Source organism: Opisthorchis viverrini (assembly GCF_000715545.1).
Source record: "Opisthorchis viverrini unplaced genomic scaffold opera_v5_168, whole genome shotgun sequence".
Taxonomy (NCBI): Eukaryota; Metazoa; Platyhelminthes; class Trematoda; order Opisthorchiida; family Opisthorchiidae; genus Opisthorchis; species Opisthorchis viverrini.
In genome coordinates, this window is record NW_008751823.1 from 911796 (window position 1) to 928924 (window position 17129).

The 17129-nt window shown below is 46.3% G+C and overlaps 1 protein-coding gene across 1 annotated transcript in view; it reads right to left on the reverse strand.

The window, feature by feature from the left end:
* T265_07335 (hypothetical protein) overlaps positions 1-8792 on the reverse strand; it is a gene marked incomplete at both ends in the record, with an annotated part of 13559 nt that extends 4767 nt beyond the window's left edge. Inside the window, 5 exons of the mRNA XM_009172827.1 lie at positions 583-895; positions 6636-6849; positions 6889-6994; positions 7033-7179; positions 8315-8792. Of these exons, the coding sequence (XP_009171091.1) occupies positions 583-895; positions 6636-6849; positions 6889-6994; positions 7033-7179; positions 8315-8792 (1258 nt within the window). The remainder of the gene's footprint in view (positions 1-582; positions 896-6635; positions 6850-6888; positions 6995-7032; positions 7180-8314) is intronic.
* Positions 8793-17129: the final 8337 nt, after the last annotated feature.

Genomic DNA, 17129 nt, shown 5'->3' on the forward strand with positions numbered 1-17129 from the left:
TATTGCTCCCGGGAAACACCCTTCAGGAATTTCAAACTGTTCCCCTTAGCGATGGGATCTTCGTGGATGGATTATTAGTAAGAATTACATTGCGCGATTTCCCCAGTCAGGCAATAAAATTGTACTCATCTAGGTATTTTTCAGTCGCTCTCATGGAGATGAAGAGCAACGATTAGACGTCTAGAGTGGATGATATAGATATCCCATACACTTACCGACCAGCGATTATATATATATATATATATCAATGCAAACGTAGATCATGATTGAATACTACATTCTTAAATCAGCGTTTCGACTGAGAAAGGCTCCGGCAAACACTATTGCGCGCAATTGATATCGGCTGAAGGTGAAGTAAAAAGGAGTTAGGTGCATCCTAGAAGGGACTTTCCAACTTGCAACCCGTTGGGCCTTTCAGTAAGATGAAAGTAACTAGCAAAGCGATGAAATCCCAACGACCAATGATGCACAATCAGAGCAAACATCGACCACCAATGTGAACGTGAAAATGAAAGACTTTAGAATAGATAGACTTGCATAAAACCTTTGGTGGTTAGGCAGATATCAGACGCGGGAACATACCTAAGGATTCAACAACCTTATCTACTGGAGGGTTAAGTGATGGAACCAGAAGCGACTTGATCGATTCGAACTTCTGTCTGTAGCTTGCGATTGCATCCTGCCACTTCGGATCGTTCCAGTTGACGAACTCGTGGTGAACGGCTCGGAGCCGCGTTAACAGCTGGTCCAGAAACTGAGTTGGGAAGAGTTCCCCAGCTCCTACCGATTTCGACACGATAGACCACACGAGACGCACAGCATGCGCTTGAAGCAGTGCGCCGCAAACCGCAAGAGGATGTGTATGGGTCAGACGGGTGACATCAATAACGAGTTTCTTCAAAAATAAAAAAATTACTACAAATGAAACACATTATCTGGCTGAAAAAATGAAACACATGCTCGATGAGTACAAGGACTGTCTTCACCAATGAATACGCTAGCCAATAATACTTGCATGGTAAACTTGTCCATCCCCAAACCATCTTATTGATTAGTTTCCCCAATCGTATTAATCACGAACACAGTGATGCCATGAAAGAAGTCTTTGAGCACCAGTGTGGTGTGGGGATCGAGTATTGAACATAGTGATCGTCACAACGACATAGACTCAGTTGTACAAGGTGATTGACGTGCACCAGCTTCTGCAGACTGCAGTTCTTGTTTGTGTTATTTATTCACACTGACGCCGAATTTCATGTCCATATTTAAGGAAACGTCTTTTGTTAGCTAGAAACTCCTGGAAGGCTATAGAGTTGGATGCAGACAACTGGACCTGTCCTCAGAATCCGATAAAGCTGTTGGAAGTGAGGAATGACAACAAATCCAGGAAAACATGGACTGAGAAAACCTTGTCTTACCCCCCTGGACAGAGCTGACACGATCAACGGCTTCGGGTGGGGGCACTGACTGGAACTCTATATGTTATTTTAATCCCTAACGAGTTGCAGTGCTTTACTAACACGAGAGGACCAAACGCAGACCACTTGGACCGCGGGCACTTTGGGAGCACGACACTGGTAAAACGTGGAAACATCAGTAGCTCGTGTGCACGTATTGACTGCTGACCAGGTGACCATTGATCTGTTTGCCGAGATTGGAAGTTGGCTTGCAAACGGGGAAACATTATCAGTGCGCGGTTGGATGACGTCTCCCCAACTGGTGACGAGACGTTTGCGACGCTGCGATCAACAGCCATTTGAACATCAACCGAGACTATGACATTTTCTTGTAACATTTGACCATGTTCGGTAAAGCAATATGAACAACTCATCCAGACAGAACTCACTGCTGAATGATTCGAATATCCGAATTATGGAAGACTCCTCATGTTTATTGGAGCTGTTGAAACAATACTGTTTTATGCGTGACTGCAAATCGAAACCGTACCGTACAACTCGCTAGAGTGGACCACTCTGTGATCACATGTGTAGCAAACGGGTAACTTGAATGTGGATTTTGGTGCAGCCATATTCACTCATAATCAAACACTACCAACATCGTCATCATAGACAGTCAGGGTGGTTCTTCTATCACTTGACTCTCGGGAACTTGTTATCTAGCACTTTTACAATCGACCAACTGCAGGCCCTGAAGAGGATACTATGCAGACCCTTGGAGATATCACCTTCTACAAGATCCACTTGGGGCATACATAAATTGACTACGGAAAGGGGCCACTCAAACGGAGTGGAAGTACTCTATCCAGAATTCTAGATAGTATTGGAGACCTTACACAGGGGCGCCAAAATTTAAATAGCTTCTGATTACATTATCTAGCTTAGCGAACAAACTAGCCGTCACCTCAGAAATCGATTCCTCGATATCCAGGCATTTCTCAGTCGTGGGATGAATAAGCGAACTTATTTCCAATAGTTGCCGACTTGAATATCGCCTCATATCAGATAAGCACTTCCGAAGTCATTTTGACTGCAAGATTGAAAAAGGGGCTTATGATCTCACGCGCGCCATTTAGGGCTGACTTTCAGGGCGCGCCAATATACTGCGGGGTATAATTCGATACGTGAAACCGCAGCTATTGCAACCAGCGCCATATTTGAACACCGGTACTTATTTCGAGTCCTCATTACGCTTGATAGTAATTCAGCATTCGGATTATTCTAGAGATTGATCAGAGTTGGGATTCTGACAATCTGTTCACCTCCATACGGACACTGAACTTATATGGGTAGGCTGGTACAGGAGACTGTTTTATGTCACCTCGCCACAAACATAAGGATATGATCAACTGGAATCCAAGAATGTGCCGGGAAAAGAGAAGAAGTCACAGTATGAACATAAACTCGGGATTAGTTCCATGCTCCCGGGCAGAGGACGTTCCAGATCAACCGGATGCATCAAATGAGCCTTGGTCATTGTTAGATACCAATCCAAAAATTTAGATCTCCGACCAGAATTGCAGTATATGGTGAAAGGATGTTCCGAATCACGTTGTCTGCACTCGTTAACATCATCCTGGATCGCGTGCAACTTACAAGTAGCCAGATCACGTGCTAATCCGTGGTTCAATCTACTCAACCTACAGGCATTTTCAGGCTGCGGTTTAGAGTATTGCTGGAAACGTTGTCAGTTTGCCTTGATTTGCAGCTTTACTGATATGGCCGGATGCGTCAGGGCTTTCCGGATCAATGTAGGTGGAATTTCTTCTATGAATCGGAAATGGAAGTCGGTCAGACGACGTAGGTGGGATACTGGATGTGGGCCTCATCTAAACGAAAAACATGGACAACTAGGATGGAGAGAGCTTCAGTAAGAGCTACCTGCCGACCCAGATGCACCCGGTTTCTTATACTGGAAACGCACAACCTAAGTGGTTTACACTGGCAAAGGAAAACAAAACAAAAAGCTTACAAACAGCGACGACAACAGCGGACAGGGATAAAGCGCGGGTTCTGGGGAGTGACAGATTACGAGCATTCTCTAAACAAGTGTCTAGTTTACAGTTCTTTGACAAGTAGTGTCGGTGCAAACAGGAAGTAATAACATTGTTTGGGACCATCATCTTGAGGGATGAGGTACCATCCAACAGACTACAAGACTGCATTGTTAATAGCCATACACCAATAATTTAGCCGTGGGACTTTCCCAGTCAACTCGTCCCGAGTCTTGTTGCGCAACACCTACCTCAAGGTTCCAGTAATATGCTAGACATTGTTGATCAAATCAAACAGACCACAACTATGTATGCGACGTCGACCCTGACGTCGATAACGTGACTTCATCATCATTATCATCATCATCGACAACATGACATCAGTGTTCAACACCGATGCTTCACTGCCGTACAACCATGACTTATTTGAAAGCCTTATTGTAAAGAAAAAAATAAAGGGGGATGGGGGAGGGACTTAGTGCTAGCTTAACACAATCATTCCGAGGTGCCTACACCTCCACACATTCACACTCAGGCAATCTGGATAGAAACTGACAACAAGAACGCCCGTACTGTAGCTTGATACACACGTCCGTTCAGATTCAGGGACAAATCATTCTGACGCCATAGGTGTCTCAAGTTAGCAAACGCGGCCCGAGCCTTGCAGATTCGTGCATTCACCTCATCTGTCACACTACAGTCAGAACTAATACAACTTCCAACATACGCAAAACGCTCCACAACTTCCAGTGCCTCTCCCTGGATCGTAAGTGGCGTGTTCAGTGACTGCACGTCCACAAGCATAACCTTACACTTTGTGGGTGCAAAGAAGAGACTGGACCTTACCGTGGTGTGACGGTACTTGGGAGTGTCCCCGTAACACTCACAGAGTCTGTCACACCAGGTTGGTCAATGGTTAGAGGTCTGACGAACACAGTCTCCTGGCCCTCCAGGTTGGAGGTTGGAACATGCGGCGACTTGTTCCATAGAAATGGTAATGCATTTGCATTTCCCGCCAAACACCGCCGCCTTTCGGTTAGGCTTTTGAGCCAAAGGCTTTGGTTGAGGACCCTAATCGTCCTCCTGTCTAGGTGTGGGCGCCCTGGAAGTATCCCAGCCCACGTACAACCATGAATTACACATACACAAATAAACTCATAACGTGACTTGCGGAAACCAACCAATCAAGTTCCGCTTAACATTGTCTCCAATCTTTATTTATATAGCTCGCACCTTTTACGTGCACGACCGGACAGGAAAAAATGTTAGTACATTGCAACTGTTTTTCATAAGCTCTATTGAAATCTACACCACAACATCATGTTTAACACTGCTGCTTCGCTGCTGTAGAATCATGATTTATTTGAAATACTTATTGTAGAGAAAAGAATAAAACTGGACAGGGAAGGGACTTAGCGCTAGCCTACCACAATCCTTTCGAGGAACATGAACCTTCAGACACTCATTGAGGCAATCTGGATAGAAAATAACACGGAATGGATCAAGGGAACATAACTTCCTAACCTCTTATTCCAATTTCTAGCTGGGATCTCATTCTTTAAGTTACGTTGATCTATGCTGAAAAGCCGCGAAGCACCGTAAAGCCATTTTATCTCTATTACGAATCATGAGTAGTGCGTTTTCTAATCCCGCTTTAAATTTAGTCTCAGTTTCTCAACTCTGAGGCTTGATTGCCTGTCGTGATGCTTCCACTTCTGTTGTTATAACACTCACCTGTAAGTGATAGGTCACCAATACGAGTCCCGTATCTAAGGTCTCTGTCTTTTCGCCTGCATCATGGGTGCCTGGGTCCATTTTTAAAAACTTCCCAATTCCCGCCACTCTAACATCCATTCAGAACTAATATTTCTTGGGTATTAAGCCACTATCAGAATCGGAACAATGTGTAAGTCATACAGATGACTCCTTAGTGATGCTGGGGGCGAGATGGTCCAAGTGGTCAGAGCGCGAATTTACTGACCGAAACGTCCGTCGTTCGAACCCGACCTCTGCCTCTCGACTTCCCCTGTCTAGGCTTGGGCAACCTGGCAGTAGTCCAGTCTTCGTGCAACCTTCGGGTGGCATAGCAGTTAGGCACCGTAAGGGTACTACAGCTGGGCGGTTTTAGTGATGCTGTCAAGCAAAGCCCCTCGATCCATTGGACAGAAGTGTGGAACTCGAGTGTACATGGCTTATATACGCAGAAACCCCACACACACACTACTAAGTCTAGAAGTAGCTCGGGGGAAAGTCAATTGAAAGTGTCTGAAAGTTGAATCTCACTCATTAATCAAGTCAGTAATCTTCCCAAGTGATGTAGATTCCGTGCTCGAAGGATGAATGGGACAGTATCCTGCCTAGATGCACGTTAATCACGTCGCCGAACAGTCGCTTATGACCGAACGGTTAGATCTCCAAATTATTAGCTGGGGGGACGCGGGTTTGAGTTTCGTGAGGTGCGCACTGCTGACGATACAAAGACCTCACCATTGGCTGGCTCCAACTGTTTGTGACATGTTAAACTTAGACAATTAAAGTTGCAATTTGTTCTCATTTATGGTATGGGGATATCAATTGAACAAACTGACGGCAGTCAAATGTCAGTATTTCCGAGCTAACGTTGTTGACTATGACGATAATGGTCCTCCCAGCCCGTGTACAAACATTATTGGTTGTATGGTAGTAAAGCACCAATGGTCAACACTGTTCTCGCTACCGATGCTAACAATGGTTCCGACGTTGATGAAGTTTCGATTGCCAAATTGACGGCCTCGTGGTTATACCGCCAACAGAGATATAAAAATTCTGATAGCGGCAGCGATAAAGTGACTTGGCACAGGTGGCGACTGATATAACCTTTGAATCCAACCACCATCGTTGTGAAAAAAGTACTTATGTATGCAAAGTTCGGCAGTGGACTGTGGAACAAAAGCTCAGTGACATACCAGTATATACCGGTACTTCATGAAACAGTCTCAATCAAACAACATAAAACATGCTATGGTATCGCCGGCACACCTCATACCAGCTCAGGAACCACAAGAATATCAGTATCTGGAATAGAGATATTGCTAGCTTTCTGCACATAACAGCGGTTCACTAGGAGGTTCAAGCGTTTTTTTCAATGCACTCGTGTCTTGGAGCTCAGCATCTTCGACCAGTGTTACTTATCAATGCTACTTACGTCAAACTCAATTTCGGACACTTTCAAGCCATACAAAGCCAAGGGTGAAACGCGCATCGCTCCGCCGTTCCCATAAGAACCTGATCCTTTAAACAATGTCGCGGCGTACGAGAAAGGATTTTCATAATTAGTCCGAGCATTCTCACGGAAGACCGAGGGTACGGTTCCACCGTAGTATCGATGAGATCCATCCTTGAAGTAATCTTCAGCATACCTATTGTAGTCAGTGGAATCGGTGCAAAATGAAACTTACTCGCGGGCAAGATGGCTTGGATCCAACTTATTCGTACAACGTAAGGATCGTAAAGTCGCTAAACCCATTTGTGTGTCATCGGTGTAAATAAGCTGAGAACGATCAGCTAGATATAGCAGTAAAATAAATCCCGACAAAGCTCACCTCCGGACAGCGTGTCCGTTATCAATTTAAGTGGAACATCGAATTTCACAACAGGCCGATCTTCATAAATGTAGCCATAACAATCTCCTATTAAACCGCCCGAAATGACACCGCGAACAAAATTACGCACATCCATTGCTGTGCACTCTAAAATGAGAGGCATTCAATATGAAGTAGTAAAATACACCCATTTTAAATCAGTACTCGATCACGGGTTGCCACCTAGACGATGACCGAAGACGAATGGTTCAGTGAGGTAACAGATTCCGTAGCCTATACATTCGTTCACTAAACTTTGACTGCACCAGAAAAAGCGAATGCGAAGAACCAGATCCGACGCAAACCCCAGGGACGAAGGCAGGTGAGCTAACTCGTAGAGGCCGCCAGTAAGTATAAACACTCAATGGTCGCATCAAGCATTGTGCGCGTGACCTGCAAGTTTGATTGACTGACAGTGTCTGTCACAGCTGCCAGCAGCCAGCAATGGTTGCGTTTCTCGACTTGAAAGCTACCTTTAACTCTGTGGACCGTCCGTCAGTATGGAGCAAAGGTGTCCCCCATAAATTCTTGACAGTGTCTGCACAGCTGCCAGCAGCCAGCAATGGTTGCGTTTCTCGACTTGAAAGCTACCTTTAACTCTGTGGACCGTCAGGCAGTATGGAGCAAAGGTGTCCCCCATAAATTCTTGACCCTCCTTAAGGCGCTGTAGGCCAGCTCCCGCAGACGTGTGAAGGCCGACGGGAAGCTCTCGCTTGAGGTAATCATATAAAGTGGTGTCAGGCAAGGCTGCCTAATTTCAGCTTCCCCCTTCAACTTCGTCACTGATGCGTATTTGAGGACTCACTATCAGCCTCTAATGATTGTGTGGTCGAAGTGCTCCCGGGAAGTCCGCTCACAGACATCAAGTACGTAGGCGACACATCTCTTCTTAAATCTGACCCCGTGGTAATATAAATAATATTCAATAATCTAGATAATTCCGCCTCACGATTGGGCATGCAATTCACACCTACAAAATGCTAACACAAGACTGGGTGGACTCAAGCTCTAGCCCTATGCTTGTGGATGAGCCGAATGAGGTAGTAGACAAATTTCTGTAGCTGTGAAGCTGTGTCATTCTCGGTGGTTTCGCATAACGTTGTAGGAGGTGCTCAAGTGAACGCTTTGGCAAATGAGTTTGTCCGGGCGCTGCGTGTATGCGGTTGCAAATAGAATTGATTGGTTTATCCAGCAGATTTAGCTTTTCGATCCAATCTAGCCCCAGGCTTCACATGTGGCTTACCGATTCGTCTCCACGTTCGATCACTGAGTAGCGTGATATCGGAGCCAGTATCAAGTTGCAAACGAACTGGGATGTCGTTGGTACGAACCATCGGGAACTTCCTTCGGCAAGTAAAATCAACTTTGAATGTTGCCGCCACCGAGTTGGACCGCGATTTATGGGCTTCACGGTGGTGTGCGGATGGCTGCAGTCTTTGAGATCGATACAAATCTTCTTTGTGGCCGCGACGAATGCACTTGGAATATTTGTGACGCCTGAACTGGCAATAACGAGCAAAATGCCACTCACCACAATGCCAGCAACTTGTGGGAGGCTTACTTTGTCTTCGATCGGACGTCTTGTTGGATTTCCTGGGCAAGATGGAGTTGATTGCCTGTACGCAGCAGCTTGAGGTCACAGGTGACTGATCGATCAAAGCCGTGTCGTGCTTTAGGTTGATGAGGCGTTGGCATTCAGTGGTGAGGCTCTGAAACGTCATTTCGGCATCCTGTTCAATTCTGTTAAGCAGCCTGGTTCTGATGTCAGCATCCTGGGGTGAGTGGAGACCGGATACAAAAAATGAGGCACTTAAACTGATTCTCCGTCACTGAGCTGAGCTTGAAGCGCTCACATTCTCGATTGACAACACCGGCAAACATGAGGAAATCAGCATCAACTTTCTTGACCAACTTTAGGCATTGGTAGCGGATAATGAACAGTGATGTTTGATCGCCAAATATCTGGGACAGTGTTCTGACCGTTTCATCAAATCTGAGGTCGCGGGGCAGCTTGTTGAGAATGGAATTTGTAGACCGTTCATGCTGCTGCAATAGTTCTCGGCGCTGATCAAATCCGATTGACATCGTGTGTTTCCGTTCGCCAAATGTAGTAACGGTATTTTCCTCATCTTAGTTCTCGGTCTGAGCCTCCCAAGCTAGCGTTCACGTCAAAACAACCACCAAAGGTTCACAAGGTCTATTAATGCTCAAAACGGAGTCAAGAACAGTTGTACAGCGCTCCGTATATATAGCGTAAGCGGTTATAACTTTATAAAATTTCTGACGCATTCTGGATGCGGCATTGGCAACCGGCACCTGGCCAACACTGGGTCATGATTGGCTGTTGGGTCCAGATTGTTGACCAATCAGGTCTCGTCTTGATGCCGGACCGGCAAGCGTCCCGAAATCTGGGCCAATCTCGAGCGGGCCAGGCTTATCGGCCGTAGCAGCGCCTAAAGACGTGCGGTATAGCGCCATCTGTGTGGATTCCTGCATAAAACTTATGCCTATTGACAACTCGTTCGCTGAACAAGTGGATTTTCACCGATTCATGGACTGGCGCAAAATCAAGGGTTTTGCCACAGCTTCCAGAATGTCTTAAAGACAAAAACAAAAAAAGAAAAAGCTCCACTCTTCAAGCTGTCAGAGGTAGGCAGTAAACCTGCCTCACATTGAAAATGGCATCTAAAAGTGCTTTGAACTGTGCTCAAAATGAACAACCGTTGGACGAAGGCCATTCCGCGCATCAGTTGCCCGAAACGAGAAATATAATCGAAGACAAGTGTGCACTGTGAGTCCGAAAATTACCCTATCGTCACGAAGAGACTGAACTTTACCGTGGTGTGGCGGTTTGTGTACCTCCGAGACCCATTGGGCTATACTGGGGTGTGTCCGCGCGACACGCACAGAGTCTCTCATACCAGATTGGTCAATGGTTGGAGGTCTGACGAACACAGTCTCCTGGCCCTCCAGGTTGGGGGTTGGAACACGTGGCGACTTGTTCCGCAGAAAAGGTATTGCATTTGCGCTTCCCCGCCAAACACCGCCGCCTTACGGTTAGGCTTTTGAGTCAAAAGCCTTGGTTGAGGACCCTAATCGTCTTCCTGTTTAGGTGTAGGCGCCCTGGTAGCATCTAAGCCCTCGTACAACCATGGCTTACGCAACCAACAATACTCTCATGCCACATTGGCCGTCGCGTGGTGACATCAGCCGGGTCGCCTTACTTGCTGCATACAGCAGGGCGGGTAAGCGAAAACATGCTACTGCTGACGCCTCCCTTCTTTCAATTTCACGTTTTCCGTCTTCCACCCTCCCGCGCCCAAAGTTGAATACTTTATCCGCAGGTCATAGCTCTAGGACTGACCGTTTTGCTCGCCCTGCATCACACCCAGCTGCAGCTTCTGCACGTCCGAGTTCAGTTACAACCCTAAACACTTCGAAGTCTGTTTTCAAACCCCGAAAGCCTGTCTACTTAGCCACCTTCAATGTTCGCACACTGAAGCAAGCAGGTCAACAGGTGGCTCTTGCGCGTACGCTGGATTCCCTCTGTATTGATGTATGTTGTCTGTCAGAAACAAGGACGCAGGACGCAAGTACTGTAATCGAACTGACTGCCCCCTCGCTCTCTTCCAGGTTCCGACTGCGCACCTCTGGTGATGCAGAGGCCGCTGCAGCTGGATATGCTGGGGTGGGTATTGTATTGAGCGAACGAGCGGAAGCGTCTCTGCTTGATTGGATACCCGTAGACAGTCGCCTCTGTGCGGTTCGTTTGGCAACATCGGTGAGAGAATCTAGAGGAAGTGAGGTTCATCGCAACTTGTTCATTGTTTCTGCTTACGCCAAAACCGACAGTAGCTCTGAATCTGCCAAGGAGAGTTTCTGTGACGCTCTAGGTGCCCTTCTACAACAGGCTAGAAGCTCAGATATCGTTGTGGTTGCTAACAGTAAGAACGCCCATGTAGGTGGTCTAAACGCTGCTGAGGCCCGATTGGGTGGTCGTCTTGGTTTGGACACTAGACGCACGGAAAACGGGGACCGGTTACTTCAGATGTGTGCCGATCACAGGCTGTTCCTTTGCAGTATGAATTTCCGGAACATCGGCCATAGCTGGACAACGTGGTACCCACCATCAAACAAGCGCCGAATCCAAATAGGCCACATCGCCGTCAGTTATCGGTGGCGAGGGTCGATCACCGCCTGCCGCCCCTTCCGGAACACCAGCGTGGACTCCGTCCATGCACTTGTACGCTGCTGCATTTCATTGCGCTTTTCAGGTGTACGCGAATCGCGCACACCTCGCTTAGCCATTGAGAAGCTACTTGCCCCAGAAATCAAACGAAGCTACCAGTAGCAGCTCCTCGAATGCCTGCCGGAAGGTAAGGTGTCGGATATAAACGGCCACTGGGAAAAATATCCAAAGCGTTACTCAAAGCAGGAGCGTCTGTTTGCGGTATAACCCAGCCAACATCATCCAAGCATTGGATATCCGATAGAACCGTGTCTTTTCTGGAGACTTGGCGACAGATCCCACCCCACCTGGTCGCCACCACAACTCCATCGACGCCAGGTGAAACTGAGTATCCGCGCAGACCGAGGAGCTTGGTGGACCCGAAAGGTCGAAGAAATGGAAGATGCGAAGAATGTTGGAAACGTGCGCAAATTGCTCCACTTGATTCGTTCGTCTGGTCCTCGGAAACCTCTTGTCAATGAAACAATCACGAACCAAACTGGCTCCCTGATATGCTGCAAAACAGAAGGTTTGGACCGCGAACAGCAATTCATCTAGCAACCTGCTGCCCCCAATCCAGAAACCCGGCCTTCAACAGAAAGGTGGACCGTAAATAAGGAGCCGCCTTCAGTCTCAGAAGTGTCCAAATGAATTTCTCTACTCAAGCGTCATCGTGCTGCTGGTCCTGACGACCTACCAACTGCACTTTTCAAGGATGGCGGTGGACTCCTCAGCCGGTTCCTGTCTAGCCAATTTGGGTTTATCTGGGAGAAGGAGACCGTCCCAGACAACTGGAGTGAATCGATAGTGCCCATTTTCAAAAAGGGTACTCACAGTGAATGTAGCAACCACAGAGGCGTTAGCTTGACGCCTGTTGTGACAGGGCTTCTGGCGTCATTGATTATTTGTCGTCTCATGGCGGCACGCGAAGTCTTGCCTCGTGAAAATCAGGCCGGATTTCGACCGGGTAGGGGCTGCGTTGACCACATCTTCACACTCCGTCAGGTGTTAGAGCAACGCCACATGTACAGACGACCCACAATCCTGGTATTCCTTGACTTCAAGGGTGCGTTCGATTCTGTTGATCGATCAGTTCTGTTAACTCCATTAGCAACAACTAACTAAGAGCAGGGTATGCCCCAGAAGTTTGTAAACATAATCCAATCTCTATATTCACATACTTTTGGGCGGGTGAGGGTGTACGGTGAGCCCTCCAAAAGCTTTCCTACAAAAAGTGGTGTCAGACAAGGATGTCCACTCTCCCCATTCTTGTTCAACCTCGTCATCGATGAAATAATGAGGCGAACACTGGACGGTTTTCAAAACCCCGGTGTTCAAATTGTTGCTGGCGAGAGCCTTGTCGATCTGGCGTACGCAGATGACATCGCCCTCATCTATGAAGACTCCAGCGAAGCACAAGCCCTGTTGAATAAACTGACCGCCATCATACCATCATTTGGCATGCGCCTTGCACCTTCAAAGTGCAAAGTCCTGCTTCAGAACGTGCCATCTGCGAACATATCCCTTACAATTCAAGGAGAACCACTGGAGATTGTGGAAAACTTTACATACCTCGGTAGTTGTATTAGCTCTGACGGAAGTGTGTCTGATGAAGTCAGTGCAAGAATCTCAAAGGCTCGAATCACGTTTGCTAATTTGCGTCACTTGTGGCGTCAAAAAGGCATCTCACTGGATCTTAAGGGTCGTGTGTACCAGGCTACAGTAAGGGCTGTGTTGTTGTATGGGTGCGAGACATGGCCTCTTCGGGTAGATGATGTGAGGCGTCTTCAGGTTTTCGACCACCGATGCCTCAGAAGCGTGGCTGGTTGTGGATGGCGTCAGCGTATCAGCAACGAGGCGATTAGAAAACGGGTATTTGGTTGTGCTGCAGGCATCTCAATCCGGGAAAACATCCAGCATCATCGACTACGATGGCTCGGTCATGTGCTACATATGCCGAAACACCGTCTACGGAGACGAGTGTTGTTCTCCGTGTCTCCTTCAGGTTGGCGCAAACCGCGAGGTGGACAGCACATGACTTGGCAGAAAGGCGTGAAAGAGATCACGAAGGGTTTGTGTATTGTTGGTGTTGTACGCCTCCCAGGATTGGGTCCTCGTGACCCCGTCTGTGCTTGGCTGGAGACGTTGCAAGAAATGACGGCCAATCGATGTCAGTTTCTTTCCAGATTGTCTGATTGAGCGGTTGGAGGTGTAGGCCCTTCAGTATGCTTGACATAGTCCAGCACTAAGTTCCCTCCCTCACCCACTCCTTTTCTCTTCTCTTCACATGAGGGCTTTTATTACAACTATATATATATAACTAGACGACAGTGTAGCATCACTGTCAACACTAATGTTGCTGTCTTCGACGATGATGATGATGATGATTATTTGGGTGAATGGTGCAGGTATTTCCCTGAGCTTAGTTATCGGTCTGAAATTCCAAAGCTAGCGCTCTCGTCAAAACAACCACCAGAGGTGCACAACGTATATTAACGACCAAAAGCATGTCAAGAACTATTTTACGGCGTATCGTATATGTGGTGTAAGCAGGGAACCTGGAAGTTCTTACGCATTCTGGATCTGGCATTGGAAAAGGGCATTTGGTCAGTACTGGGTCGTGATTGGCTGTTGTGTGTAGGCCTTTGACCAATCATAGCCCGCGTAGATACCGTCCGGCAAGCGTCCCGAACTTTTGGCCAATCATGTGTGGGATAGGCTTCTCGGCCGTAGAAGTGCTCAATTGCGAGCAGCAGCAACACTGGTGTAAAATCCCGTTTAACAATGGGTGGAAAACCTGTCGACCAAACCTTAATCAGGCAAATCATACGTAAGCACCAGATCAACACCATGGCGACGATGCCTGATGGGAAATATATCAAGCACCCGGGGACGCATTCACTGTCAATGGATTTGACGTCAGCAACCATTTTTGAAGCAGCTGTTTGCAAAAACTCAATGAAGGTTACGTCTTTCTGGCGTCCATAATAGGCATGCGGCACTTGTAACTTGCTATTTTCTGCTCAGTATGATCTTTCTTCATTTCATTATTGATCACAGTATTGTACAAAGTAAGTTTTAAATTACTGCAGGATGAGCCACTGCTTCTTGACTTCTGACTTACATAGATTGTTTGTTCTGTTCGTTCGGGACTCCTTGGGGTCTTCGACCTCTCCGGCTAACTTGGTTAACGTATCCAGCAAGTGGTCCTACATAGACCCCCAAGAGCGTCTTGAAGTTCACGCGGGTGATACGGGGAAGTTGCGCCAAATTACCAAAAGAACAACGAAGGCCCTTTAATCGGACTCTCCTTGGTGGGGTTAGGATGTCTTCAACGACAGCCATGACCGATACTCTATTCATTGCACTATTCATTATTCTCTTGTTTCAGTATTCCATATGCTGTACATATATTCGCCGATTCGGATACATACGTGCTGGTTGTTACGCTGCGCTGAATTCTAGATTTCTAGTTTGTCTGATTATAACGCTATACGTACGTAACTTAATTATCACATTTTGGCGTCACGATTGGAACAATTCATCATACCTGCGGAAATGGAAGCATTAGATGTTAAATCAACTGCGCGTGACGTAGAGGATTATTTGGAACGGTTCGACATATGGTACCTCACAAAATCTGATATGGATGATAAGAAACTCACTGCATATTTACTACACTTTGTTGGCAAGGACGCGCATACGTTGATCAAAAATTTTGTATATCCTGAATCTCCAATCGATTTTTCCTACAATGTTTTGAAAAAAGTTCTTCAACACTTCAAGCTGATTAACTTCGTAGCAGCCGAAAAAGCTAGGTTCAATATGTTGACCCGCTATCATTCTCAGTCGGTTTGTGATTTCGCTGCAGACACAGGCAGCCAAATGTGACTACTGTGCCCAATTAGAAGACCAGCTGCGTGATAGACTCATTGCTGGCATTCAGCTGCCTGAATTACAGCAGAAGCTGTTACTCTGTCCGGATGAGAAATTTCAAACTATTCGGAAAATATGTGAGCAATATAAAGATGTGAAGCATGTGACGAAGACTGAGGAAGCACTCTTGTCAAATTATTCTAAAAGAATTAATTCAAGGATGCAGACGAACAACAAATTCAAACCTCGAACAGATTCTTGTGCCTCAAATCCATCAACACGTCACTTCACAGATTGTAACCCTAATCTGATGGCTCAAAACTTTGGGAAATGTGAGTCTTGTGGACGAAACCATTCAAGATATTAATGCCCCCACAGACGAGCGAAGTGTTTTATCTGCGGTAAAACAGGATACATTCAACTTGTCTGTAAGTCCAAGAAAGTGTCACCTAACTTCTGACCCAAATACTGACGTGAAGGCATTATCTGAAGATATCTCTACTCTTTCTCTATCTGTTTTGTCCCAAAATTCGTCACATGTTTTTAAAACGTTGATATCCACTTCTGGTCAAAAGCATGACTTTATTGTTGATACTGGTAGTGTTGAGTCCATCATTCCACAATCAGATCTAACTGCATTCTACCCAAGTGCCGTGATAGTGCCTACAGATGTTAACATTCGCGGTATCACTGGACATTCTGTATCTTTAGTTGGTAGGTGCACGATCCCTGCGATGTTAGCCCAAGGTACCTCTATCGATTGTAATTTCTTGGATTCAACGTTGGGACCATCGATTATCGGACTCAAAATTCTACGCTTACTGCAAACCAGTATCACCTTACGGACTTCTGTAAACGAGAATGAACTCAAACAACTGATTCTGAGACGTTCTACGGCTACTGGTGGCATGCAAATTCCCAAGGTGAGGCTCGAAGGTACAGGAGAGCCTATACTTCTTAGGATTATTCCATTTGGCTCACGCGAGCCTGTTCATCGAGCATTAAATTCAATGTGTGCGAAAGGAATACTGACTCCTGTAGAATAACCAAATTGGGCAACTCCGATAGTCACCACACTGATGGTATTACTCCGAGAATTTATGGGGACTACCGGCCTACGCTAAGAATGCGGCTACTAAAACGTACATGCACCAAGGAAGAGCCAGAAGATATACTGTGTTGTTTGTCAGGTTCCAGTGTGTTTTCAAAAATAGATCTAGAAGATGCTTATCTTCATATACCACTGAAAGAAGCCTCCAGTAACGTTACAGTGATCAACACACCCTTTGAGCTATTACGATGAAGTTTCCTTCCCTTTGGTCTGAACGTTTCGCCAGCTGTATTTCAGCAAGTTATGAATACTATTGCAAAAGATTTGGAGGGAGTTGAGACGCACCAAGATGACCTCATTGTGCACGCTGCTGACAAATCTACCCAAGATATGCGTCTGCTGTCTTTACTGAAGCGATTTTCTGAGTTCAATATAGCTATTCATCCTGATAAATGCACTTTTGGTGTCTCATCATTTTCATGCCGTGTCTACATTGTGGATGGCAGCGGTTTTAAACCTGATGCAAACCGTTTATCTCTTTTAGCAAATGCGCCATCACCAACCAATCTACAAGAACTGCGTTCAGTTCTAGGAGCACTCCAGTATTACTCCCGTTTCATTTTTAATTTCGCCAAATATGCAAATTGTCTCTTTGATATCATATCTTCCAATCAATTTTCTTGGTCCTCCAACCATGAGAAGACGTTGCCTGCCCTGCTTGTTTATCTCCAGACTTCAGCTGGTTTGAAGCAAGTTTCCGCCAAATATCATTCGACGATCATTAATGATGCTTCTCCCACTAGAATAGGAGCAATCCTTGAACAGTGTGATAGACCAGTGATTTGAATTTCCCGTTGACTTTCAAAACCCGAACGTGGATATTCTGGGAGTCAACGAGAAGCA